Source organism: Puma concolor, chromosome D3 (genome assembly GCF_028749965.1).
Source record: "Puma concolor isolate L17-30 chromosome D3, mPumCon1.1.hap2, whole genome shotgun sequence".
NCBI lineage: Eukaryota > Metazoa > Chordata > Mammalia > Carnivora > Felidae > Puma > Puma concolor.
The window spans coordinates 16,139,735-16,167,714 of NC_141678.1; the positions used below are offsets into that span (position 1 = coordinate 16,139,735).

The 27,980-nt window shown below is 42.2% G+C and overlaps 1 protein-coding gene across 10 annotated transcripts in view; it reads right to left on the minus strand.

Moving 5' to 3' along the window:
• Window positions 1-27,980, minus strand: part of CIT (citron rho-interacting serine/threonine kinase) — a 165,608-nt gene that overhangs the window by 122,380 nt on the left and 15,248 nt on the right. For all 10 annotated transcript variants that reach the window (XM_086681822.1, XM_086681824.1, XM_086681823.1 and 7 more), the window contains exons 4-9: window positions 27,801-27,976; window positions 21,838-21,939; window positions 11,516-11,658; window positions 9,970-10,063; window positions 3,665-3,868; window positions 1,404-1,557 (exon numbers count right to left, since the gene is read on the minus strand). In XM_086681822.1, coding sequence (XP_086537948.1) covers window positions 1,404-1,557; window positions 3,665-3,868; window positions 9,970-10,063; window positions 11,516-11,658; window positions 21,838-21,939; window positions 27,801-27,976 — 873 coding nt within the window. The remainder of the gene's footprint in view (window positions 1-1,403; window positions 1,558-3,664; window positions 3,869-9,969; window positions 10,064-11,515; window positions 11,659-21,837; window positions 21,940-27,800; window positions 27,977-27,980) is intronic.

The following is a 27,980-nucleotide window of genomic DNA, read 5'->3' on the forward strand; positions in this document are numbered from 1 at the left end:
AGATTTATAAAAATGTAGCCTACTTAAACATTTGGGCAGGTTAGAGAAACCATCAAAATGGCTTTCAACTGGAAAACACTGGGATCTTAACCCAACTCCTCATATATTAGGATTACAACATGGCTCAAACTAGAAGTCTGGTTTTGACACCTAGAAATGGATTCCACTCCCCACCTCCCCTCATCACCAAAGATAAAACACTCAAACAGGGTCACCTGGGTGGCTCAGTGGGATGAGCGTCTGACTTTGGCTCAAGTCATGATCTCACGGTCCATGGGTTTGAGCCCCGCATCGGGCTCTGTGCTGCAGCTCAGAGCCCAGAACCTGCTTTGGATTGTGTCTCCAACTCTCTCTGACCCTCTCCTGCTCGTGCTCTCTCTCTCAAAAATAAATAAATATTTTTTAAAAATTAAAAAAAACAAAAACAACCCACTCAGACCCACTGCTTTCCTACCGGCCCTAATCTATGCTAATCATTGGCACATTCAATCAACACATCCAAAAATAAAAAATGCTTTAAAAAAATCAATTTTTTTTTAAGTTTATTTATTTTTGAGAGAGAGAGAGAGTGCGTGCACAAGTGGGAGAGGGATGCGGTTGTGTGTGTGTCGGGGTGGGGGGGAGGGGGGGTCGGGGGTCTGGACAGAGGATCCAGAGAAGGCTCTGTACAGACAGCAGAGAGGCCGATGCAGGGCCCAAACTCACCAACTGTGAGATAATGACCTGAGCTGAAGTTGGACGCTCAATCGGCTGAGCCACCCATGTGTTCCCCAAAATCACCAATTTGTAAAAGCCCAAGCATTTTGGTTTTGTCAATAATAAATCAAATCTCTGTTTTTAATGAATTTCATTTGCACTAATTGATTCCAAAGTGATGTATGTATGAATGAATCTGCTGTGTGTGTCTATGTTACAGATTTTACAGGCTTGTGAGCAAAGACAAAATGTTTCTGAGGAAAACACGAACACAGAGAGGCATTTATGGGTTTCGTGCAGGCTTGGCCATTTGCAGAGCAACCTGGCACTTTGCCTCATTTTTGAGTCTTTTTTCCCAATCTGTGAAGGAAATACATACGTCCACTTTTCCTCTTAGAAGAAACTCTGTCAAACCAACCGGCAACCCTTGAACTCCATCAGTCTGTTCCTCTAACTTACTGAGAGATGATGTGAAGGCCACTTAAGCATAGAGTTTGATAAATGACCCCATTCTGTGCAAACAATTTTAAAGAAGAATTACCACTTACAGACAGCTACATCATTAGCCCTTTCTATCCCTGGAGATAATTGAGGCCCTTATTTATATAATTTATACCACCTTCTGCAGGCCAGAATAATTTCAGAACATTCTTAAGTGTTTACACTTAATCTGAACACCAGAAAGGAAGGACCGCAGCCCTACTCACAGTTACGAATGTTATTCCAGTCGATTTTGGAGAAGAAAGGGTGGCAGCAAAGGCCTTCAAACTTCAGTCTCTCTTTCTGGCCACACAACAAACTCTGAATCAGATCAAGTAATTCGCTGCTAACTTTTGGATCCTCTGGAAACTTCAAAAACCGCTATTCCAAAAAAATAATAATTATTATTTCCTTAGCAAACTCAGTTTCTCATGTCCCCCCAAAAAAGTATTTCTCATATATGCAAGTTTCTTTTTGTTAAAAGAAGGAAGTTTTGTGCCCTCTTAACTTTGGACCAAAGGCATGTTCCCAAAATAAATGGCTTGTTCACATCAATAGGCCTAGTTCCTTTGCAAGAGTTCAATATCCTTCATGATTTGACCTCGGTCCTCTCTCTTGTCTCATGTAGCTACACTCCCCATCTCACTCTTTGCTGTCCAACAATGATGAGCTATTTAAAGCTTCCTGAACAAATCATGCTGTTCTCTCTGCCTAGAACGCCCTCCCCAGCCCGCACCCCTCTTCCACCAGATCACTGCCCAGCTCCACCACCCCCCCACCCCGCCCCGTAATCTACTTCTACACAAACACAGTGCACTGTGATTTCCGTGTAATAACAGGGAAAGAAGGCAGAGAGAGCCTTCTGCTCTCTCAACACTGTAAACCTGGTACCTAACCGTGCCTGGTGCCATTCTCTCATTACTGAACGAATGAACTGAAATGAAGGAAATAAATTGGCCCCAAGAATCATCTAAGGGAAAACCTGAACTCAAGAGGAGACTCAAAAATAACAAGTAATATATATATATATATATATATATATATATATATATATATATATATGTATTAAGCATATAAAATATGTATTATACAATATGAAAATACACATTAAGCATTCCAGAAAGATGAAGTTGGGTGAGTTAGAAAAAAACTGAAATGCCTCTTCTTCCTTTCAGTTGAAACTAAAACATACATATCTATCATATCCTAAAGAAATGAGCTTAATAGGGGCACCTGGGTGACTCAGTCGGCTGGGTGTCCGACTCCTGATTTCGGCTCAGGTCATGATCTCACCGTCATGAGATTGAGCCAGATGTCAGGCTTTGTGCTGACAGTGTAGAACCTCCTTAGGATTCTCTCTCTCTCAAAACATTAAATAAACATTAAAAAAAAAGAGAAATGGGGGGCACCTGGGTGGCTCAGTTGGTTAAGTGTCCGACTTCGGCTCAGGTCACAATCTCACAGTTCGTGGGTTTGAGACCCGCGTCGGGCTCTGTGCTGACAGCTCAGAGCCTGGAGCCGGCTTCGGATTCTGTATCCCTTTCTCTCCTCTACCCCTCCCCCACTCACACTCTGTGTCTCTCTCTCTCTCTCTCTCTCTCAAAAATAAACAAAAAAATTTTTAAGAGAAATGGGCTTAATCTACTAGAATATACACTTATTAGAAAATAGTTGTAATTCTACTTCATATACATTCCTGTATTTCTAATTTCTGCCCCCATTTCAATTTTCCTGCCATATTCGATAGCTAGTCATACCGAGAAACAGCATAGCATAGCATCAAGAGCATGGACTTCCAAGCCAGACTGACTGTGTTATTCTAGGCAAGATGGTCTTGCTTAACCATTGTGTGCTTTGGTTTCCTCATCTGTAAAATGGAAGTAGTATCTACCTCTTCCATTGTTTGAGGATTAGCCGAGTTAATGAACCCTATTTTTTTTTTTAATGTTTATTTATTTTTGAGACAGAGAGAGACAGAGCATGAGCAGGGAAGGGGCAGAGAGAGAGAGGGAGACACAGAATCTGAAACAGGCTCCAGGCTCTGAGCGGTCAGCACAGAGCCCGATGCGGGGCTCAAACCCACGGACCGTGAGATCATGACCTGAGCCGAAGTCGGACGCTCAACCGACTGAGCCACCCAGGCGCCCCAGTGAACCCTATTTCATAAAGTCTAGGACTCAGTTATTCCCTTAACAGCACTGAAATAAAAATGCATTTTATAACCAATGAAATATCATAGATTAATTGGCAACAGTTTTTCTTTTTTAACGTTACCTAAAATAATGGCATAGGCTTACAATGACTGGCAGCTGAGAGTCAATAAAATACAATCACTAAAGCGCTTAGGACAGCTTTTAGCACAAAGTGCTTTATAAGTATTTGCTGTTGTTATTATCCAGCACTACTGATTTACATTACAAAGGTTCACTTGTACATTTTTAAATGACAGTTCTCAATATTACTTCAAAATCTACTAATGGCTCTTTACCTGGAAATTCATGATGTTATTGAAGGTTCTGGCTGACGTTCCCTCAGTGAATGGGGATCTTCCATAAACCATCTCATAAGCAATAACTCCCACTGACCACCAGTCACAATCCAGACTATAGACGCCTTTTCCGTCCCCATTCATCACAGTCAACACTTCAGGGGCCATGTAATCTGGGGTCCCAATCGGGAGTTTTGCGTTCACCTGGAAACCCATAAGCAAAATGAACACAGCAAAACTTTCAATTATTCTCGAATAGATTGCCGACAGCCACGTTTCAGACACAGGCTGATTTGCCACTGATTACTATTCTCCCAGGCACTTAAACCTTCTGTCAAGTGGCACGCTGTCAGGAAATGCAAACGATTTACTAATTAAAAAAAAAAAAAGTACATAATATAATCCAAAGGCAAAAGGGCAAGAGTTGTTGATGATATACGCCCTTTGGTTACACAAATGAGAATTGGGGAAAGAACGGAAGGTGTCTTTCCTGATACATGTTACACAGTATTTCTCTTACTTAGGAAAACAGCAAAATGATAATAAATCCTAAAGATGAATCTATAAGATCTATCTACCCATTATTGAAAACCTGGCAGCTAGCTGGGGCAACACGATATTGCAAACGCATTATATCTCAAGTTTAAATATTTGGAATCAACATTCCTACTTCAAGCCACCCACAGGGCAAGACATGATAAGTATCTTCCACCAGAGACCAATGTTAATGAGTTCATTTCCCTCACCCCAAACTCCTGTTCCTGTGGTTGCATCCCCACTGTTCAGAAATCCACAGCCCTCCAATCCAGTGGCACTCAAGCACCCAACCCTCGCAAAGGTTAGGACAATGTAGTAGGTCTTTTTCTAAAGCTAAATATATCCCATTTAAAGAACTGTCCTTTTTTCTGAGAACTTGTCCTTCTGACTGTTTTAGTGTTTACATGTCCTTTGTTTCTTGAAATGAGGCCTGATAAAAAACTTTCTGCCCCCTACCCCCTTCCCTTCCTAGACAACAGAGGAAGTCAGCAACGTTTTCAGCCTTCAAAATTATTTTGAAGTCTTACTGAGCCATGAAATTTGAAGGCTAAGGATCACCTCTCTGACTTCTTCCCTATCAACACAGAAAGGGCCTGATGTTAGTCATATACTGTGTTGACCAATAATCCTACAGCCGTCCAATAGCCCTGCCTTTAAAGAGGTTTCTCTCACATTAGCAGTTACATGGGCAGAAACGAACTTTCTCCCTATTAAAGGATGTCGAGTGCCCCTGAGTGACCTTAGATATTTTGTAGGTATGGCCACACCCCTTTAAGGCTGGGCTTTATATTAAGAAAGGCAATTTGCGGGGCGCCTGGGTGGCGCAGTCGGTTAAGCGTCCGACTTCAGCCAGGTCACGATCTCGCGGTCCGTGAGTTCGAGCCCCGTGTCGGGCTCTGGGCTGATGGCTCAGAGCCTGGAGCCTGTTTCCGATTCTGTGTCTCCCTCTCTCTCTGCCCCTCCCCCGTTCATGCTCTGTCTCTCTCTGTTCCAAAAATAAATAAAAAACGTTTAAGAAAGGCAATTTGCTTTGCTTTGTTTTGACCAGAAACTTAGTCCCCTTCTCTAGGGACAGACACCCAAGCTCTTCCAGCTCATAACTTTAATCTTGTCCATTCCTCTGCCCCAAAGACCCACGATTATAGGAAACAGACCCACTCTCCCTACTCCTTCTCTTTTCACCCCTTTTCTCAAGCCCACCATAGGTTTTCCAAACCCTAAATCCAGACAGCAGTGTGATGCTGTTATTCTTTCACCAGTCATCTGTTGCTTTGGGCAACAGAATTTCCACTGGGAGGACGCCTGGCTGGCCCAGTCAGCGGAACATGCAAATCTTGACCTCGGAGTTGTGAGTTTGAGCCCCACACTGGGTGTAGAGATTACATTAAAAAAAAAATAAAATCTTTAAAAAAAAAGAATCTCCACTGCGAGTACCCACTGGGAAAGCTGGACAGTCATACCACCCAAGAAAACCAAAGGCCATTGTTGACAGACAAAAGTGGGGAGAAAGGATACCACATCCGGTCTAAGACAGGGTACCTTACGCTTGAGGAATTGAAAGTAGCTTAAGTCAAGAGGAAGCCTCGATACTGGGGAGCCTGAGCTAAGACTTCTATTTTTTTTTTATATTAAATTTATTGTCAAATTGGTTTCCATACAACACCCAGTGCTCATCCCAACAGGTGAAGACTTCTATCTATCTTTTAATGTGTATGTAAATGTTAATGAGCTCAGCACAGGATTCAGATTAAACTACAGAGTTTTAATAAAAACCCTCAATACTGACAATGAGAAATAAAAGTATTTTTTAAATACGAAAACAAGAGGAGAAAAACTGCAATGTCATCACTGATTAAACGCTTACCCTTTATGCCTAATTACCTTGCAGAACCATTAATATGCAATCCTCAAACATGCACTGCTTGCACTTGCTGGGTTTTATTTTATTATCACACTAGATTGTTTGGAAATATTCAGTTCTCCTTGTTTGCAGCGCACGGGGATTGGTCACTTGTTCACAACCAAAGAGTCAAAAGGAATTGGACTGGGGCACGTTATCAGCATGACCCAGCAAAGGGCATAAGTCACCAATGCCTCATTTTCAAACTCATGATTAGACTTATCCAAGAGCGTCAGGTAACTCCCTAACTACTGCCCTCTAACAGATATGTGATTATACACATTTACGTCTAATCACTTTATAATTTTCAAAATTTTAAGGAAAATATCCCTAGCTTCCCTTATGGACATCTCTGACATAAAGTATATTAAGTACTTAATAGTAATTAACAAAGGCGTTTAATGACAATTTAATGACTGTTAAATTTCCATTAGCTACCGACCTCCAAGCACATTAAACCCATTTAACACGTAATACCACCATCCTGACAAGGATTTTGCAAGATGGTTTCACTCTCTTCTGGTGGCAATTCACAGCCAGCTAATCTGAGTGAGATATTAAAAGTGGAGCCATGTACTGTGGGCCAGCCCGCCTGACAGGACACCATCTGATAATTAACTAGTTAATTTTCACTGTATTGATAAGGAAGAAAATACACCAATTCAGCAGGAGACAATAAGTAAATGACTAGGAGACAGAAAACTGAGTTGTATTTCAGGAAATAGAGAGGTTAAGGCAAGAAAAAAAAGGGGGTAGATTAACTTAGATTCCTTTACAAGCAGAAAGCAGATGAGAAGTAAGAAAACCACCATCTGCCTCCTCCCAATCCTCTTCCCCTAAAATGCTTATTAAACATAAAACTATTTCAGGGCGCCTGGGTGGCTCAGTAGGTTAAGCATCTGACTTCGGCTCAGGTCATGATCTCACAGTTCGTGAGTTCAAGTCCTGTGTCAGGCTCTGTGCTGACAGCTCAGAGCCTGGAGCCTGCTCCGGATTCTGTCTCCCTCTGCCCCTCCCCTGCTCGTGTTCTCTCTCAAAGAATAAATAAACATTAAAAAAAATGTCTTTTTAAAAAACTATTTCAACCTAACTTTCCCCATGTAGCTGCCCAGGGCAGAAACATCCGCCTGCAGAAGGAGGGGGGATGGGGGGCGTATCTCACTATGTTGTTCCTCTTGGGGAAAAGGAATAAAAGCTTTTCACTCCTACATAAATCTCAAAAAAGTCTATCTCCTATGAGTTTCCAACCACTAAATGAGGCTGATTAACACTTAACATGCTATACTGCTCTTTGTTTACAATCTCCTTACAAATGTTTGTGTGAGAGCTGAAAGAGACAGGTTGGAAGCGTTCACTATTTGTGACTCTTTGAGATTCTAATAAGGTAAGGTGGGTGACCAAAGTCACACCGCAGGTCAAAGGCATATCTCAGTTCAACAGCCAAACCTCTAGGCAGTATGGCCCCATGTTAGTAAGGAGAATACTCCAAAGTAACATTCTGACTAAGCGGCTTGGAATAATGACAATGGAAGATGGAAAACCCTATAGATCTAAGAGTCACAAATACCTAAAATTCATAGATAATATTTGTGAGCAGTAGGGAAAGGATTAATTGATTTTGGGTGAGTAACATATATAAATTTCAGTAAATGTAGATTATATATGGTATATTTTGAGTACAAAAAATATTCTGAACCCCCTTTTCACCTAGGAAACATTCTACTTAAAGGAAACATGTGCTTAACCCACCAAAAATACAAAATATATTTTAAAAAAGTATAATTCTATATCCATACTCGACTTCACCTAGATTGTAGATTATTGGTCTTCCATAATTAAAGGGCCTTTGCACTGAAAACAATGCTAAAAATTCCCTCCTACGTGCTTGTCACATTCTGGCCCTAAAAGTACAAAGTTCTGGAGAGGAGACTCTTTCTCCAAGAGAAGAGGAGATGACTGTTCTCATGTGTTGGACTGAGTGCCGTCTTTCCTTCACCAGACTAATCAGGGATTGAGCACTGAGCTGCAAATAAACCTGAGTGACCCTGGAGGGCTCCCCGGAAGTGAAGGTTGTTCCAATTAGAAGAACTGAAAAGGGTAGTCTGAAGCCCTAAAAAACAGAAATCTGAAATGAAGTAAAGTCCAGTCTCTCCATCAAGGGCTCTGAAGAAAGTGATTCCGGATGCACAGATCAGGCCTTACTTTATTCCCATTTATTTACCAAGTATTGACTTTGGACCACAATCTAGTTTTCCAAGTAGATTTTCTTATTGCAAGCACGTAGTGCTGGCTCTCATTAATAAGCTTTCTGATGTTTCTCAACTGACTTGCAATGGTTCTCAACCAGGGGTGATTTTGTCCCCAAGAAACACTGAGCAATGTCTGGAGAGATTTCTGGTTTTCACAACTGGAGGGGAGGATGTTACCAGCATCTAGTAGGTATGTAGCTAAATATCCTAGAATACACAGGATAGCCCCCTGCAACAAAGAATTACCCAGAGCAAAATGTCAGTGGTGTTGACCATGTACCTATGCTTCAATTATTAGACTATGTACCTATATTTCAGTTTATTTCTAGATGCATGAGTTCATTACAGTCACTCATGCAATGTACAAGTTTTTCAATCCTAGATGATAAAACTTCGCATTACTTTTTTTCCTCTGCTTTATTCCAGTAAATTCAAAACTTAAGTTTCCATACCTGTTTCTGAATTGCACATAATTTTTAAAACATAAAATGCTTTGATCCTATAACCTAATTCTCATTGTAATGATCAAGTAGAATCAATTACAAGAACATAATTTGGGAGGAGGGGAACCAGCACATAGGGAGACTGTTTCTCCAAGGATCTGAACACCAAGCAAATTATCTCAAGTAATCCTCAGGTCTGCAGAACAGGGTGGCCAGCCCCTGGAGTGCAAAGAGTTAACATAACCCCAAGCCTTTTCCTAATATCAACCTAACAATACCCATCTTTCTTCCAAGGAACTTGAGCAAAAAAGGCAATTTTACATATTTCCCTTCATAAGGACTTAACTCTTAGAGGCTGGAGGGAAAGGGGGCATTTTAAAGAATAACCTCCCTAACCTCTGAATTTGTGCATTTTAACTAGAATCAGCATTTTACTGAGAAAGAATCAAATGCCAAGTTCCTAAGAATTTTGTCCAGGTCACCAAATGACTCCTTTGCAAAATAAGTCTTAAAGTCTAAGTTGATTTTCTCGTAGACCTACCATTTTTTTGCATAGTTGCCATGAAAATTCACACTTTAGTATATACCAACTTTATTAGATTTTTTTAAATTTATATATATATTTTTTACTTTGTCATCTTTTTCTAAAGTATTCTTGCTCTTGGTCTCAGCAGATACCCTCTTGCCTTCCTATTTAGCAGGCGGAATACAGCGTAATTTTTACCAAAGATCCAGGACATGGAAATACATTTTCAGCAGTAGGTTCTTAATGCTTAAGGATATTTGTTTAAATGTGCCAGTGATTTATTTCAATTTTGCTGCATAGGAAATAGAAATTTGAGATAAAGAAGATGATAGAAGGCAATCTATAATAAGGAAAATGAAAAGAAAAACAAAATAAGCATTTTCCCTTTTTAACCAAACTATTAAGGATGTTCCTAAAAATGTTTTGTAGGGTATTAACAGATGTTATACATAAAAGGGTGCCAAGATCAAGTAAGTCTGGGAAACAGCTCCTATCCCCCTATCCCCACCCATGGAGAAATCCTGCCATATATTGGCAGATGAAGATTCCAAAATGTCGCTCAAAGTTTTCCCATATTTTCCAAACTTACAAGGACCACAGAACACTTTGTAGCATAATCTCTATTAAGCTATCTTGCTCCATTTTGTTACCATCTTATTCGAGCTCATTTTAGCCGCTGATCCAAAATCCACAAGCTTGATGTGTCCTATTCGGTCAATGAGTATGTTCTCAGGCTTGACGTCTCTAAGAAAATCAGGGCCACAAATTAGTATTGTCTTCTCCATGCCAATCAGCAAGCAACTATTAACCTAGGATATCAATTCAGCCAAGAATCTCAAGGTCTATGTCCTGCTATACATACCTCCTGATTGATAGATATAAATAATAAGCAAAACATTCTGCAAAACAAATTTAAGTAAGAAAAAGAAGGAGAAGAAGGAAAAGGAGGAGGAGGAGGAGGATGAGAAGGAAGAGGAGGAGAAAGGGAAGGAGATGGAAATAGAAAAGAGCAGGAGGGAGAGAGGAAGGGAGGAGAAAGGAACAAATCTAAGTTATTAGATGGATTATTTCTCCTAGAGACACACATTTTACATTATGAAAGCAACAAGGGGATTGGCCTAAGGTCATGTAGCTAAGTCAATGGAAAAACCTGAGATTCTATTCGAGGTCTCATGACTCCTGGCCTAACTGTGGTTCCATTCCCACAACATTCTCAGAGGTACATAAAACGTCACACGAGGGGCGCCTGGGTGGCGCAGTCGGTTAAGCGTCCGACTTCAGCCAGGTCACGATCTCGCGGTCTGTGAGTTCGAGCCCCGCATCAGGCTCTGGGCTGATGGCTCAGAGCCTGGAGCCTGTTTCCGATTCTGTGTCTCCCTCTCTCTCTGCTCCTCCCCCGTTCATGCTCTGTCTCTCTCCGTCCCAAAAATAAAAAAACGTTGAAAAAAAAAAAAAAATTAAAAAAAAAAAAAAAAACGTCACACGAGCAAGGATGCAAAAAAACATTTTTCAACAGAGGGTGGAACACCTGTGTGAATTACTAACTAATTCTATAAGGTCAGAAGTACAACTCCATGGGCTTCTGCCCCTACATGGTATGCCAGTTCCTTCTGCAAATCAAATTCAGTTCTTCTACCATGTAACCTGAAGAACCCACGCAAGAGTTCTCAGTCTTATCAGCTACATTAACAGATCTTATTAGCAAACTTGAGAACGTTATAATTATAGATCTATTTCACTGCTGAATGAGTAAGCTGAAAGGTCTGCCATTTTGGAAAATATACCTTCAGCCATTTACAGTTAGGACTGGTTAAAATTTGGGGGTGTCTGGGTGGCTCATTCGGTCGAGCATCTGGCTCTCAGTTTTGGCTCAGGTCATGATCTCATGGGTTCACGAGTTCAAGCCCCGCATCGGGCTCCACACTGACAGTGCACAGTCTGCTTGGGATTCTCTCTCTCTCTCCCTCTCTTTCTTCCCCTTCCTACACACTCTCTTTCTCACTCTCTACCCCAGAATGAATGAATAAGTAAATAAATAAATAAATAAATAAACTTAAAAAAAAAAAAAAAGACTGGTTAAAATTTGGAGGGAGCATTATTTTGATGCTGAAATCGTGCATCCATTCATTCATTCTACTGTGGGACTTGTTAGGTGATACAGATAAATTCTCAGTATACTACCTGAGTCTCACTTACCGATGCACATATCCCATCTGATGAATGCTGTGAACAGCCAAAATCAATTCGGCTAGGTAAAACTGAATCGTATTTTCATCTAATTGGTCCTCGTATCTGTTCAAAAGTGACAGCAAGTCCCCTCCAGGCTGATATTCCATGACCTGTATAGAATACCAAAGTTATTAATTCTTCACACACCCCAAAAGGGAATGTCTCAATTAGAGCCTCAAATGCTGCCTGACGTGTTATAATTACAACATCTCCACAAAGCAACCAAGATGTGAGAGACATATTGTAAGTCACGTAGGATGAGATCCTTGCCCTAAGGAAATTACATCCAATACCCAAGAGAATCACTATAATGAAAGACTAGTCCCAGACACCACGCACAGTGTTTGCAAGGTAAGCTTGAAAAGCTGAATTAAATCCACCCACTCACCTACCCACCCACCCAAGTTGACACCCCAGACATTCCCTAGGATTCGGTACACAGTGTAGATGGAAATTGCTGGAGGGCAACAAACCCTCTGGCATCCCTTCTGTATTTCTCTCGGCACCCAGCAGAACACAGGAAGGGTGCACCAAATGTGATACAACCTTTTCCTGCAACAGTCATCTGACCACGTCTGTTACAAATTTAAATGTGAAATATATACTCTTTGACCTAATAATTCCACTTCTGACCACTTATCTTACAGGAACTTATAGTAGTTTGTAGATCAATAAGACACACAGATTCACTGCAGCATTGCTTGTGACACAGGAGAGAGAAAAAGCCTGGAAATCACCCAAATATCCATCATTAAGAAATTCCTGAAATATGACATATCTAAACCACGGGAGAAGATGTAGATATGAAAAATGAACAGACTCCCTTTATTCATACTGCCGTGGAAAGCTGCCCATGATAATATAAAGTGACATACAGGATAAAGTACAACCTCTTTCTTCTGATAAAAAAATTACTACATTTGTTAACATATACATTATATTATGTTTGAGGCTGGTTTGCCTGGGTGGCTACAAACTGCAGCCTGGTGACTTAAGCTCTCAGCCTTTCAGTTTCATCCACTGTAAAATGAGGATAAGACTAATTCCCTCGCAACACCCTGCCTGGCACCAACAAGGTCTTCAACTGCCAGTCAGGAGTCTTCCTTTCCCGACCTTCGCTGCCTAATCCTTTCCTGGCTGGGAGAAGCCAGGACACATTTCGACCACTCTTACTCAGCTCTCTCTCGTCCTTTGCTCTGATTTCCCATTTTGTGAGCCACACTATAAATGTCTTTTGTTTTAAGTTGTCTCAAATCCTTTCTGGAAAGAGGCAAGATCCAAATAAACATCTTAAAAAAAAAAAAAAATACTAAATCTCTCCAACTACTGCATTCCAGAAGCCAATTTTGGGATGTGAATTCTCTCCCTCCTCCTCCAAACTCCTGTTTGCTTTTGGTCCAGAATTAGAAGAAAGCTCTAGTCGAGTGAGACATGGAGCATCTGTACATTCCACAGAGGCCCCAGGCTGGTCCAGTAAAGATTCTGCCCAGCACCGAGTCAACCCTACCCCAGAGACCCCTGGAGGAGCCAGTGACCTGCATGTCCTCCCCAAGGGCTCTGGGTCACCTGGGAGTCTCCCCCACTCACGTGGCATCTTGCATGGAGCACAGAGTCAACCAGATACTGGACAATTTGAAGAGTAAGGTTCCATCTGCACTGTAATTATTGGGGAAAAAATGATTTATGAACTAGCAAGAAGGGTGAAGTGTAGAAGGAGTGGCGGCTAAAATGCAGCCTTTATTGCCCCAAAGTTCACAGCAGACTGAAAGCTACCAGTCCCAGTCCTAGAAGAAGCCACAGGAGCCACCTGGCTGCCTAAAGCTCGCCCACTGATTCCAACCTGGTTCTCCACAGGCCCTAGTTATGTCGGTGAATGTTAATTTTTATATCTGTTTTAAACATATATTGCCATTAAAAAGGTCTTAAATGCCCTCTCCCCTCCCCAAAAAAATCACCAGTAACAACAGAAGTACTCATGCTTTTAGAACGGAAACATCTTAAAATAGGAACAATGCATATTTATGACGATACATCGCAGTTAAAAACTTTCTAACCTGGCTCTATTAAAGATGTGAAAAATAGGGGCGCCTCGGTGGTTCAATCGGTTGAGTGTCCAACTTCGGCTCAGGTCATGATCTTGCAGTTTGTGAGTTCGAGCCCCGTGTCAGGCTCTGTGCTGACAGCTCAGAGCCTGGAGCCTGCTTTGGATTCTGCGTCTCCCTCTCTTTGCCCCTCCCCTACTCATGCTCTCTCTCTCTCTCTCTCTCAAAAATAAACATTTTAAAAAACTTTTTATAAAAAAAAAAAAAAAAGATGTTAAAAATAGAATGGCTGTAAGTTTAAGGATGACAAAGTCAAACATATAGCACCCACTGGCAACTTTTAGGAGCTCACAAACTGACCACTCTGTAATACTTCACAACTTCACAACTATTCCTGAAGACTCTATTTTGTAATGACCAGTAAAATAGTTCAGAAAATAAGAACCATCTCTTAAAAGGCAAAAAGATATGTATTCTGTGTGCTTATTCAGAAGATCCAATTTCCTGAGCTGAAAATCCCCACGAAAACTAAGATCAGTCTTTTCTGAGTCAAACAACTTTTCATTTCTTCAAAACCAGGGTTGATTGGGAAGACAAGTGACAAAAATTACAACAGCTGCGAGGCAGCATGTTCCACAACATGGGACAAAATAGACACGAAATGACAAACCCCTAAATAGACTGGGTCCTTATCAAAGAACTAATCAGGCTTGAGCCACCAACACGATCCCACATTACCACCCTAAAAATTCAAGTGCCCACCGTTAGAGAACTTAATTTGGACATTTACTGAGTAAATTTGTTATCCCTATCCCAAAGCTATCCTGCTGGGGTACAGTCGCTCATTCTGGCAAAATGGGGAACAGGGCTTGTGTGTGGTCAATTCAAGCTTAACCAATCATCTTGCTGTTAAGCTTAGACATAAACAACAGGACTTGGGCACTTTCAGAAAACACCTCTGGACTTTTAAAAATGGTACCAAAGCCAGAGGCTCCAAAAGCATCATCAAAAGTCAAAAATTAAGGGGCGCCTGGGTGGCTCAGTTGGTTAAACATCCAACTCCTGATTCCGGCTCAGGTCACTATCTCATAGTTTGTGAGATCGAGTCCCATGTCAGGCTCTATGCTGATGGTGTGGAGCCTGCCTGGGATTCTCTCTCCCTCTCTCTCTGCCCCTCCCCAGCTTGCTTGCGCTCTCTCTGTCAAAAAATAAACAAAAAAATTTTTTAAAACAAAGTCACAAATGAAGAGCCTTTAAATCTCCTTACCAGATGGCTTGCTATGAACTAAACACCAGGGTCAGAAGAACACGATAAACCATTTAAGGCCAAAGTCACCACCCAGGCTGTCCCAGACAACCCATTCACAGCACCTGCTTTTGTCCAAAAGTGTGACTCCGTCCAGGACTTTGACTACTCAGAGATGCCTGGTGAGGCACTGATACCCCCAAAATGTGGCTTGTCAAACCTGCCTGTCCATCAGAATCACCCAGGGAGGTGCTTTTGAAAAACAGAAAAAAACACATTCATCAAAAAAAATTTTTTTTTTTTGAGTGCCTGCTGTGTGTCAGGCACTATTCTAGATATAAGGAAAACAGCAGAGACTAAAACAGACAAAAGTCCTTTGCCTTCATGGAGCTGGAATTCTAGAGGAATGAAAAATAGCGAACATTAAGCAGTATGAAAGGGTAAAGTAGGTTTCATTCTCACCCCAACCGGTTATTCAGGGAGCTTGTTAAAACTCCCAGTGACCGTGGGTGAGGTCCAGAAACCTGCATTTTTAAGGAGCCACCGGGGTGGCTGACGCAGCCAGCCAGCCCAGCACTGTACTGAGACCCAATGCTGAGGAAGTTGTGGAGACAACGTGGCTCCCTGCTTCAAGCGGATGAAAAGTTTCTACAAGCAAGAGGTGCCCTTGATACAGCCAACACTCCTGCTGCTTGACGTTTTTTTCAATGACTACCTACAGCCTTTCTGACCATCACGACGAGATCACCAGCAACAAAGAGCCGGAAGGTAACCAGTCCGTCAGCACAGAGGCAATAATCCTCCACGGATGGATGAGACATGTGCCTGCCCGCAACGACCAGCTGCAGGTCACCCAAATGGCACTCACCAAGGCATGGTAATCAAAGGCTGGGGCGACGGGAGGAGGAAAAGGGCCCTATAGGGAAACAGCCCTAAACAATGCGGCAGCCCTGCAGATGGCAGAGAAAGCACAGCAGCTGACAAACAAGCCTGGCTTGGAGCTATCACAGACTTGCTCTTTTAAAGCAAAGACATTCAGGCCAACAGAGACAAACCCTTCTAATGGCAGCAGCTGCAGATACTAATTAAAGGGCAAATCTTACATGTGTTCGGTTTGGAAGGAGTAGAGGCCTCTCTGTTGGTGTTTGCAGCTACACCCCAAGTACAGGGATAGCAAGGGAGAGCAATGCCCATCAGTTGTGTGGCATTTGAAACAAAGGACAAGAGTGTGTGTGTGTGTGTGTGTGTGTGTGTGTGTGTGTGTGTGTGTATGCGCACGTGCACATGAATGCACATACATGCACACCTGCATGTGCTCATATCCATATGTGGGGAAGGGGTATTTAATAGTCCTTGTACCCTATTCCAATTTGCACAGGGTGTCATTAGAAGCATGCTGTGCTGGCCACCCTTTCAGCAACGTGCCCTTGAAATGCTTGCACTACAATCAGCCTGCCTGAAAGTGCCACGGAAATGTAACAATGGTGTTGGCATCGTTATCTGCCCTGTGGACTGTCCCTGATCTTTGGCATCTGGGAGGAAGGAAGGGCTTCTCAAAGCAGAGTGGTCCCTGGCAGGGACTTTAAATTATTCTTCATGAAAGGCAAGGTCACCAAGAGAAAAAGAGAGAAGACCCTGTTTTTTTTTTTTTTTTTTTTTTTTTTCAGAAAATAGGAACCCCAGCCTGATTCATCCATCTATTCAGAAAAATCCTCATTGAGCACTGAATCATCCAGAGTCTTGGCAAGAAACAGACTGCACACTCAAACTAGGTAACTGAGGACATGAATTAATGAAGCACCCTGCACTGGTGAAGAACCCTGGGGCTAGTTAAGAGCTGGGGAGTAGGTACCACTTGTCAACCTGAAAGAGCAAAGAGCAAGGGACAGGATCTGAGAAACTTCACCATTGTTGAAGGAGCAAAAGGAGGAAGAAGTAGCCAGAAATTAACTGTAACTATAGCCATAGGACCATGGTTCTCCAAGTGGGGCCCCCAGACTAGCAGCAGCATCACCTGGCACCTGGTTGCAAATTCTTGGGCCCCATCTTCGATCTACTAAGCCAGAAACTGGGACCATGGGACAAGGCAAACTGGGACAATGGAACAAAATTGTGACGACTAAGGCTTTAAATGCATTCACTTGAAATATGCCTCGAAAGACCAGGACATGAAACAACTATTTTGAAGGCACAAAGACCCCTCCAAGGCAATAACATACTCAGCAACTGAATTGGGGTCAATAAAAGGTATTAATATCTCATTTCACCAATGAGAACATTGAAGCCGAAAAGGCCAATGACTCCAGAGAGACCAACCAAGGAAGAGTAATAAAACAAGAACCTATATTCTAAGTAACAGCTTCCTTCCGACGGGCAGCCAGCTTCCAAACCCAGGCTTCTGAAACAGCAACATGAGAACATGCTGGTGAGTTTTGAGACATGCCTGAAAACTGGATAATCTTTTCTGAGAGATCAAAACAGCACATGTCTCACTGTCAAAACTATCATAAGCTGCCACATTTTACGAAAATAAACAATGAAGTTGTATTTGTTAACTCTCTCCAGACTCCCAGTGTCAGCAGAGGCTAGAGCCCAACACCCACAGGCCACAGGGGTCACTGTCTAAAAACAGCCAACCTCCAAACTGTCCCTACAAAGGAAGGAAATACCACCTGTGCAATTGCTTCGGTGCAAAGCGAGACAATGTAAAGAACTAATCCCAAGCAGGACTTCAGAACCGGGGACAGAACAGAAGTGCTTTGGGATGTGACAGTGTAACATAATGGGTAAAAGTATGGGAGGTGGATCTAGGGGGCCCAGCTTCAAAACCCAGATCTCTTATTGCCTACAAAAGTAGGTGTTTTAACCTCTGTGGCAGACTACAACTGGTCCCCCAAATCCATTCTTCCCGAAGCTGGAGAATGGCCATGCCACTAGACGGTATAGATGTAAGGTCATATGATCAAGTTCTAGTCAATAAAACAGGAAAGGAAATGATGTGCCCCACTTCCATATCTTTCTAAGTAAAAGGAATTTGCTTGTTCTGTCCTCTACTCCTTTCTCCTACCAGCCAGGTGAAATGAGAATATGAAATACCCGACTTCAACCACATCAAAGAGGACAACATCCTAAGGGATGAGGAGCCACAAGATGGAAGGAACCCGGGTCCCTGGATTATCACATACAACAGAGCTGCTCCATCAGTTCGGACTGTATTTTGGTATCTTTTTGTTACAGTAGCTTAGTCCATACCTTAACTAATACATCCTATGTGCAACTGGGGGAGAAAAAAATTGGAATGAACAGAAGGAAGTCAATGTGAGGCCACTGTAAGGAAAGAAGATTCATGGATCGGTTGTGACTCAGAGCAAGGGCAGCCTGAAGACACATGGCATGAAAAACATTAACACAAAGCCAGCAAGCTTTAAGAATCTCACAAAGGGCTTAGATGCAACAATACTACAAGTAGTGAGTTGCAAAACAATGGTTTCTTTGTAAAGACCAGCTCCTTCCTGGAAGGACACTGGTGAAGGCATCTGTTATACAGAATTGAACAGATTTCATCATGAACCAGATCAACAAAGCACTGTTTCCATGGGCTGCCTGCCAGAACACAGAACTAGCCTTGTTATATAGAACCAGACATTAATACAATGGACTTCATTGAAATTTTCTATACGCCAGAAAATGGCAAGCCACATTCATTGGTATGTAACGACAAATAAATTTTTAACCATCAAATTTCAAAAGGATCCAAGTTCAATTTCCCTGCACTGCACTCCAAATTTTGAAAATCCCACTGGATCTAACTTGAATTACATACTTTAGAGAATAAAACTCCTACTACTAATGTGTGATTTCCATAACACAGTAAGTAAATCTGTATGTAAATCAATTTCTATGAAATTAATCAGACATTCGTTGAATAAACGCATCTTAAGCATTTACTTGGGGAAGCACCACAGGAAGCAAGGGAAACAGAATCCCTCCATTAGTGGAGAGAGGTGTAGCCTGGTAGGGTAGCCCCACACCCACTCATGAAGAGGACACACAGGGTGTTATGAGTATGCAGCCAGAAGGGCAACCCTCCCGGAAGAAGAGAGGCCAGGATGAGTTTCTGGAAGAAGTGATACCTGGCCCAAGTCCAGAAGGAGAAATAGGAGTTAGCCTGGGAAACAGGGAAAGAGGGAACAGCGTGGAGAAAGGTCAGAGGCCAGATCAAAGAACCAAAGGAAGGTCAGGATGAATGTAAAGTAAAAACAAAGAAATGGTAAGCAACAAGCCTAGAGGGGTATATATGAAAAAGGCCTTGGAAACCACATGGAAGAGTCTGGACTTTATCCAGAGGGCAGCAGGGAGTCTTAAAGGGTTTTAACAGTGGGATGACTTGGCTGCAGTGTGTAGAAGACCTGGGGGAAGGGCAAGACAGATGGCAGGGAGAACACTTAGGAGGTTACTGCAGTAATGCAGGCAAAAAAAGATGGCAGCCGGAACTCACCCAGTCGAAGCAAGAATGGAGAGAAGAGACAGCTTTGAGAAATATATAGGTCACCGATTCCTACTTGTTTTATTCACTGATTTCTAAATGTATCTTCAATTAAACTGCATTTGCATTACAAGTGAACGTTCAACTGCCCGAGAGCTTAGGATAATTTATGTTTCCCCAAACTTCAAAGGTTTGGTGATCTATAAGTGGTCAATAGATACAATGGAATTTTGGTACTTCACGATACCAATATAGATCTACGGTCCCCTTATCTTGTGGCAGAATGTATTTCCAGATGCAGAAATGTTCAGATTTTAGAAAAGTAAAATGGTGCATATACTTTATGTTATGTAACACCCTAGGGTATGGCTTGAGATATCACCCTGTAATCAAATGCAATCAAAATCACAATTTTTTGGCAAAATTACAAATAGTCATACTAAAGGGAATGAAGAAGAGATTCAGGTCAGGTTTTGCTGCCAAATAAGTAACTAAGGAACTTGAGGTTATTCAGAGCTCTGGGCATTTCAGAATTGCAGATAAAGAATGGGGGATCTATAATCATATCTTAGTTCCAATGCTGAGTTTATAAGAAAACTGTACCCTTAGCAAGCATTTTACTCCAAATTACCAACATACTTGCGAAGAGAATGCAGACAGGGAAATAATTACAAGATCCCATCAGCAATACCCAACTGAGCTATGAAAGAAGGGTGTAAAAATGTCATTGCAGCCAGGTATCAATGTGCTGAGGCAACTAGAACTCCAGGAGACAGCTGTTTTGAGATCATTCCCCTCTTGTAAGATGGCGGCTAGAAAACCTGGAAAGATGGTCATTAAGCTAGGAATGCTAATGCCAGGGGCAACATCCAGATGGAAGCCCCACAGACAAAAGGCCCAAAAAAATGAAGCCCCCTGCCACTGGGAGGTCTCTTAGCAGAGGAGAGGCTGATATTCCCAGACCATAAGGCATTCCAGTTAGGCTGTGCCCAAGAGGAAGTCCACAGCAGTTAATTACACCATTAAAAAGAAAAAGGGAAGGTCTACCACTAGGACAAAGTCAATTGGTAGGGATAAAAATGGTGGCACCAAAGAGGTTAAAATTTTTGAAATGACCAGGTATTACCCTCTTGAAGATGCACTTTGAAAAGTGTTGAGCCATGAAAACAAAAATAGAAACAAAACTACTAGTCAACACAAAGGAAACTACAAGCTGGTATCACTCCCAGGGCCCCTCTGGTCATCCTCATTGGCCACCCGAATACAAGCAATGTCAACCACCAGTTGTCATCACTGTCACATAGAACACTTAGAATTTGTCATCACCTCTACCATGTGGTTAGTGCAAGGCCAATCTCCTAATGCATTTGTATATAAACATTCTTGCTCAGAAGGCTAGGTGGGGCTGGGGAGGAGGTGTGGGAGGTACTTCTTTACCAGCAATAGGTTCTCAACGAATAGGAAACCAAATAAAGTGCTTATTACAGGTCAGAAATAAAGGCAATAAAGTCCCCCAAAACTATCCAGTGGAAGTTTAAGATAAATTGGAATCCAACCCTCTCTTACCCTTTCCTCTTACATGAGCCTCTATAAGAGTTTCTCTCCATTCAAGGTAACAGTATGATAGTCTTGTTTTAAGGGCTTAATCAGGAACAAAAATTGTGTCCGGGATAAATTTTTTTACTTTAGGAATCTAAGCCCCCAAGAACCTAAACAAGGCTCCAGAATTAATTTTAGTATTGTGAAAGTTATGCTACACGTATATCAGAAATACTATGGCATTGTTCAAAAGAACAAGGCAGATCTGTATGTACTGACATGGAAAAATGTCCGGGGTAAATTGCTGAAAGGCAAAAAGCAAGCTGAAGAAAAGAGTAGAAAGTAATATACAAGTTTCATAAAACAAACTATATACAGGTGTTATAAATACAGACATGGAAATATTTTTTCCATGAGGATCAGGAAGAATATACATAACCAATAATAGGTTCCCCTAGGGAAAGGGATTAGAAAGAAAGGTAGAGAACTTTCCCTATTTCATACAGTTCTGCAGTGTTTGCATCTTCTTAAAATAACTGTGCATTATCTCAATTTTTAAAAATTAAAAAATTTAAATGATGTTCACTAGACTTAGTGGTTGATCATTTCGCAGTATATACAAATACTGAATCATTACACTGTACACCTGAAGCTAATGTAATGTTGTATGTCAATTATGTCTCAAAAAAAAAAAAAATTAAAGCAAGAGTCTATTAAAGGTAGTATCAGACTATTTCCAAATAAATGATTTCTCATTATTGCCCTTTAAGCCACAGCTACAATACTCAACAACAAATGGGGCTGTTTCTAAATGGGATAGCCCTTCATCTTTAGGACAAGGAGAACAGGGAGACACCTTAAAGTCAGGACAGCAACTCAACAGACCATATGGACAAGAAACACATCCGATTCTAGGTCTATGATATCTGAGTATCAGCATTGGACTAATTCCAGAGAGATGGATGAAAAGACTCACCAGATAAAGGTTATTTTTGTCCTGAAAGGCGTACTGTAACTGGGGAATCCAAGGGCTTGTGCTCTGAGATAATATGTTCCGTTCTTCCTCAAAAAATGAAACCTAGGGGGAAAAGAAACCCTTTAGACAATTATAATATAAAGAACAAAGTGTTGGGGGAGGGGTGAATGTCCCAACCTCTCTCTTTAAGCCTAAACTGATGTCTCTAGTTTAAGAAAAGAAAAACCATCCCTTAGCCCAGCACTCCACAAATTTCATTCATTCGTCTACTTTGCTCATGGTTTTTGCCAGATCTGTGTATTATCTGTCCAATTATTTACTTTTGTCCTTAAAGCAACTCACTTCTTTTGAATCTAAATATCTCCCTCTTTTTCTTCTTCACCTTCTCTCCCTGAATAATTCGGTCCTAAATCCATTAGGTGGAACAGAACAAGGTAAGCATCCATAACAGGTAGTAGGGAGAGTGGGACACAGTGGCCCAGAACAGGGTGCCAGGCCCAAGCAGGGTGAGGAGGGCGGCAACTATGTGTGGGGGCAGGGGGCGGGGCGAGGCAGTCCAATATCAGGTATCAAGGGCCCAAATAGGGTGAGGAAGGCATCCACAGGCAGTGATAGCCTGGAACGGGGCATCTAAGCCTACCAATGAGAAGAGTGGCAGCAAAGAGAGTAGACTGGATACACACAGATGCATAAAACAAGCTAAAATATTATGGGTGGTATCAGAGAAGGGAGCTACAAACACAGAAAGGGTGAACACTAGAATACACTCAGGGAAGTTGGACTGGACCTGGACGTATTGGTATGAACACATGGTTTTTCAATATACAGAGATGGAGAAATAGAGAAATAAATGTGTGTGTGTGTGTGTGTGTGTGCGCGCGCACGCGCACACAAGTAGCTATATTAAATACCTGAATTTCTATTCTCTAGCTCTGCTCACTGAAAGGGATCTGGAAGCAGTGACACTCCAACAGCAATAAGGACACCTAGTACCCGGATCTTGGTTTCTAAATACCATTTTACACTAAAAGGAACAGGCACCCTTTGAGAAAGGTCTGATTGCAAGGGTGGGGCAGGCAAGGTAAAAGCACAAGAGCTTTAACATCTTGCACCAGAAAGCAAGACAGTAACTCAAAGATGGGGATGCATCAAAAGACACAGAAATCAACCTGAAGAGATTCTCATGGCCCAGCTTAGAGGACGATTTGAGTATAAAAATACATAATGACAGGAATGGCTTCTAATTCATTGACTTAAACAGGAACATGCAAGTCCATACAGCTATAAATTAAGAACCTGAAAGTTTTATGAGGATCGGGTATTTCCACAGTCTGAAAGCACCTCCCTACAGAATACTCATGTAATGACGAAGAAAGGGGTGACCCTACAGTGGAGAAGCACGGCCGATACCTAAGTGAACATCGACATGAATGTGACAAACTGAAATGGGGTCACCCGGTGGGGCTCGATGAGAAGAATAGAGCATCTTGTCTGTGATATTCTTGCCAAAGATCTAAACCTGAATGAACCTGAGCAACATTAAACATATCTGTATGTTTACAAAATAACTGGCCTGTAATCTTCAGAATGGCCAAGGTCATGAGAGTCCAGGGAAAACTGAGAAGCTGGTCCAGACTGAAAAAGACTAAAAAGACAGGACAACTAAATGTTATGTGTGATCCTGAGCTTGACCCTTTTGCTCTAAAAGACCATGAAACAGTTGGTGGATCATGAACGGGGTCTTAGGATTAGATGGCAGTCATGTAGCATTGTGTCTTTTCCAATAGTGATGGCTGTATTGTGGTTCACAGGAGAGCGTCCTTCTTATAGGAAATGCACACTGAAGTATTTGGAGGTAACGGGGCACCACTGGCAACATGTTTTCAAATGGCTCAGGAAGAAAAAAGTTGTTCATAGTTTGTGATAGTTTTATATGTCAACTTAGCTAGGCTATAGCACCGCTAATCTCAAGCATTGCTGTGAAGATATTTTGTAGATATGGTTAACAAGTCAACATCTACAATCAGTTGACTTTAGTAAAGGAGATGATCCTTCCTGGGTGGGTCTCAGCCAATCATATGAAAGAACAAAAGTGAGGCTTCCCTGATAAAGAAGAAATTCTGCCTCAAGTTTGCATTATCAGTTCTTGTGCAAGAGTTTCCAGCTCATTGGCCTCCCCTACAGATTTCAGATTTTACAGTCCTTACAATTGGGTAAGTCATCCATACACGTGTATGTATGGATATTCAATGTGTAGATGTATATATGTTTAATGTGCATATTTTTATATATTATAGAATCCTGGCTGATACACTGTGCTTGCAACTTTTCTATAAATCTGTGACTATTTCAAAATAAAAATTATTTAACTTTAGGGGCACCTGGGTAACTCAGTTAAGCGTCCGACTCTTGGTTTTGGCACAGGTCATGGTCTCATAGTTCGTGAGATCAAGCCCTACATCGGGCTCTGTGCTGACAGAATGCAGCCTGTTTCATTCTCTCTCTCCCTCGCTCTCTGCCCCTCTCCCGCTCTTGCTCTCTCAAAATAAATAAAACTTCAAAAAAGTAGTAATAATTTAACTTTAAATATGCCTTCTTCCATTTATTTTAACATCTATAAAACTCCCAGGTTTTAACACGCTAGTTAATATTAGACTACTAAACACCTCAAAATAGTTTTGTCCATGTACTACCTAAAATCATCTTGCATACCACCAGTGCTATATGGAACACATTCCGGAAACAACCCAACTTCTGTAATCTCCTGCATCTGATCTGTGGTCCTTCTTTCCTGGCACATAAAAGGTGTTCAGTGAAGGTTGGCTGAACTGAGAAGCCTACATCTTCATTTGCTCACCATTGGCTCCTCATCTGACCCCTGAAGCCCCCATTAAAATAAACAGTCTCAGGCGCCTGGGTGGCTCAGTCAGTTAAGATCTGACTTTGGCTCAGGTGATGATCTCACGGTTCGTGAGTTCGAGCCCCCCATCAGACTCTGTGCTGACAGCCCAGAGCTTGCTTCAGATTCTGTATCTCCTTCTCTCTGCCCCTCCCCCACTTGCACTCTCTCTAAAAAATAAACATTAAAAAATTATTTTTATTTTTTTTAAATAAAATAAATGGTCTCTGAGGACTCTTCTGGTTCTCACAGAGCCCTGAACAGGTGTGCTGGCCTCTCCTAGGTGATAGGTCTTGCTTACAGGATGTCGCCTCTCTCTACCTCCTTCTCTGGCATTTCCTTTCATTGACACCCTGTGCTGGTTTTTCTCTTCTCATGCCCTTAAATTATGAAGCCTTGCCATGGCTCAATTAAAGACTCTTCTTTTATTCACCCTCTTAAGGAATGGTTGGGTAGCTTTTATTAGTTCCTGGATGTGTATTATTTTTAAATTTTTTTTTTCAACGTTTTTTTTTATTTATTTTTGGGACAGAGAGAGACAGAGCATGAACGGGGGAGGGCCAGAAGAGAGGGAGACACAGAATCGGAAACAGGCTCCAGGCTCCGAGCCATCAGCCCAGAGCCTGACGCGGGGCTCGAACTCACGGACCGTGAGATCGTGACCTGGCTGAAGTCGGACGCTTAACCGACTGCGCCACCCAGGCGCCCCAAGATGTGTATTATTTTTAAAATCCCCCAGCCCACACCTCACACAGGGTCATCGTGAGTCATTCACCGGAAGGAAGGCACCCTATCTGCACATCTCTGTCGCTTGCCTGCAGTGCAGTATATTAGATTGTTTTCTTTTTACATGCACTACTTCCCACCTAAAACAGAAGCGTTGCAAGGTCAGGGCTACACTTCATGCCTCCCCTCAAGGACCCAGAAGCACACCACACACAACAGGTGCTCAGTAAGTTTGTACCGAGGATAGGTGGCTGCTTAGATACTGGGAGGTTAAGTGAACACCTCCCATTCCTCCCTTCCAAATGATCGGCAACGTCCTGTCATTTCTCCTTCCTGTGAAGTAGCTCACATTTCACTGCTAAACACAGGCTACATCATTCTCAGACTCTGACAAGCAGCTTCCTGCCCTCCGCTGCTTCTTTGACTGGAGGCCACGCAAAGCCACTGAGTCCTCAGACTCTGATCCCAACCTCCTCCTTCCAAAAGTGTAAATGATCCCCAGCTGCCTCACAAAGTGAGCTGCCATTCCAAGCAGTTCTTGGGGGAATGAGGAGTTAACATTTAATAGGTACAGAGTTTCTGTTTGGGAGGATGAGAAAATTCTAGAAATAGTGGCTATGGTTGCACAACATTGGTAAATGCACTTAAGGCCAGTGAATTGTACCCTAAGAAGGATTAAAAGACCCTAATTAAATAATTAAATAATTAAATAATTAATTACAACCCTAATTAAATAATTACAACCCTAATTTTAGGGGCACCTGGGTGGCTCAGTCAGTTAAGTGCCCAACTTTGGTTCCGCTCATGATCTCATGACTCAGGAGTTTGATCCCCGCATCGGGCTCTGTGCTGACAGCTCAGAGCCTGGAGCCGGCTTCAGGTTCTGTGTCTCCCTCTCTCTCTGCCCTTCCCCCACTTGCGCTCTGTCTCTCTCTCTCTCTCAAAAATAAAAAAAAAAATTAAAAAAAATTTTAAACAGTAAATTTTATGTTATGTATATTTTGCCACAATAAAAAAAGGTTCATCAGGGGCGCCTGGGTGGCGCAGTCGGTTAAGCGTCCGACTTCAGCCAGGTCACGATCTCGCGGTCCGTGAGTTCGAGCCCCGCGTCAGGCTCTGGGCTGATGGCTCGCAGCCTGGAGCCTGTTTCCGATTCTGTGTGTCCCTCTCTCTCTGCCCCTCCCCCATTCATGCTCTGTCTCTCTCTGTCCCAAAAATAAATAAACGTTAAAAAAAAAATTATTAAAAAAAAAAAAGGTTCATCAGATTTCCCACCAATTACCCTCTCCCCACCCAAATGTCTCATTTCTCCCCATTTTCTAGTCCCATCTGTTCTAAACCACTAAGGAAACACACACACACACACACACACACACACATCTGTACAGCATTCTAGTATTCAAACCTCCAGAACGTCACACATACACTTCCACCTGCCACACTCCTGTCACGTCTCTCCGCCCAGAACCTGCATTCGCTCTCAGCAGTGTGAACCTCCCCTAACCGTCCCTGGCTCACTCACATCTCTCCTCACTCCCCAGCTGGTGAATTTGCTAACTGCTCTCCCTTCTGTGATGTTTAGCGGCTAAGCGCCTGCTTTATACATTTGCATTTTTTCTCCACTTTCCAAAGTTGTTTTTAAAACCCTGCAACTAACGGCCATGGAGCTTCAATTCCTTTCACGGGCTTCCCACGGAGCCGGGTACATTATCAGACACATGATGTGTGCTCCGACGTCTGTAACTAATAAATTGCTCTGAACGCCAAGGCTGATGGCAGTCTCTCTAGAAACTCGGCAAATGAATCGATATGTCTGGAGCAGCAGCCTTGTTTAAAAGAAAGAAAAACACCATGACCATAAAAAAGAAGTTCTTACCTGCTCTCAAACAAGCAACACTCTCGCCACAGGACAATTTTATTTAATTTCTTCAAAGGCCTGTTTTAAAATCAAACACATATGCCCACAACACAAGTGTAGAAAATGTGCACACAACCATATGCTGCCTAACCCCACAATGTGCACATGTCGAAACTGCCAGCTGACAGTCATAAAGGGTCATCTTAAATTCATTAGTTAAAAGGCCACGTTGATTCTGAATAAAATACAACTATAGAAACACAATAAAGCAATCGCGGGAAGCTTGTGAGCCCTCAAAATGAGTCAGTATCAGTTCAAGAAAAGCTGAGAACGGGAGAGCTCTTTCTGCAACTGTAATTAACCAAAGAGTCGCCGAGGATATCTTGCTCAATCCCAGATGTCAATTCAGCAGATGATTGCCTCTGCAGTGAACATGCTGGTACAGGAAGGGGAAAGGGTGTGGTGTGAAAATGCTCCTACCTGCTCTTGGGCCAACAAGGCCGTCTTCTTCATGACCTTCATGGCATAGACGTCGCCAGTTGCTCGCTCTCTTACCACCTGCACTTCAGCAAAGTGACCACAGCCCACGAGACTTCGGACTTCAAAGTCTTTTGCTGAAGGCTGGAGCTCCTGTAACTCAGCGATGGTGTCGGAATCTGC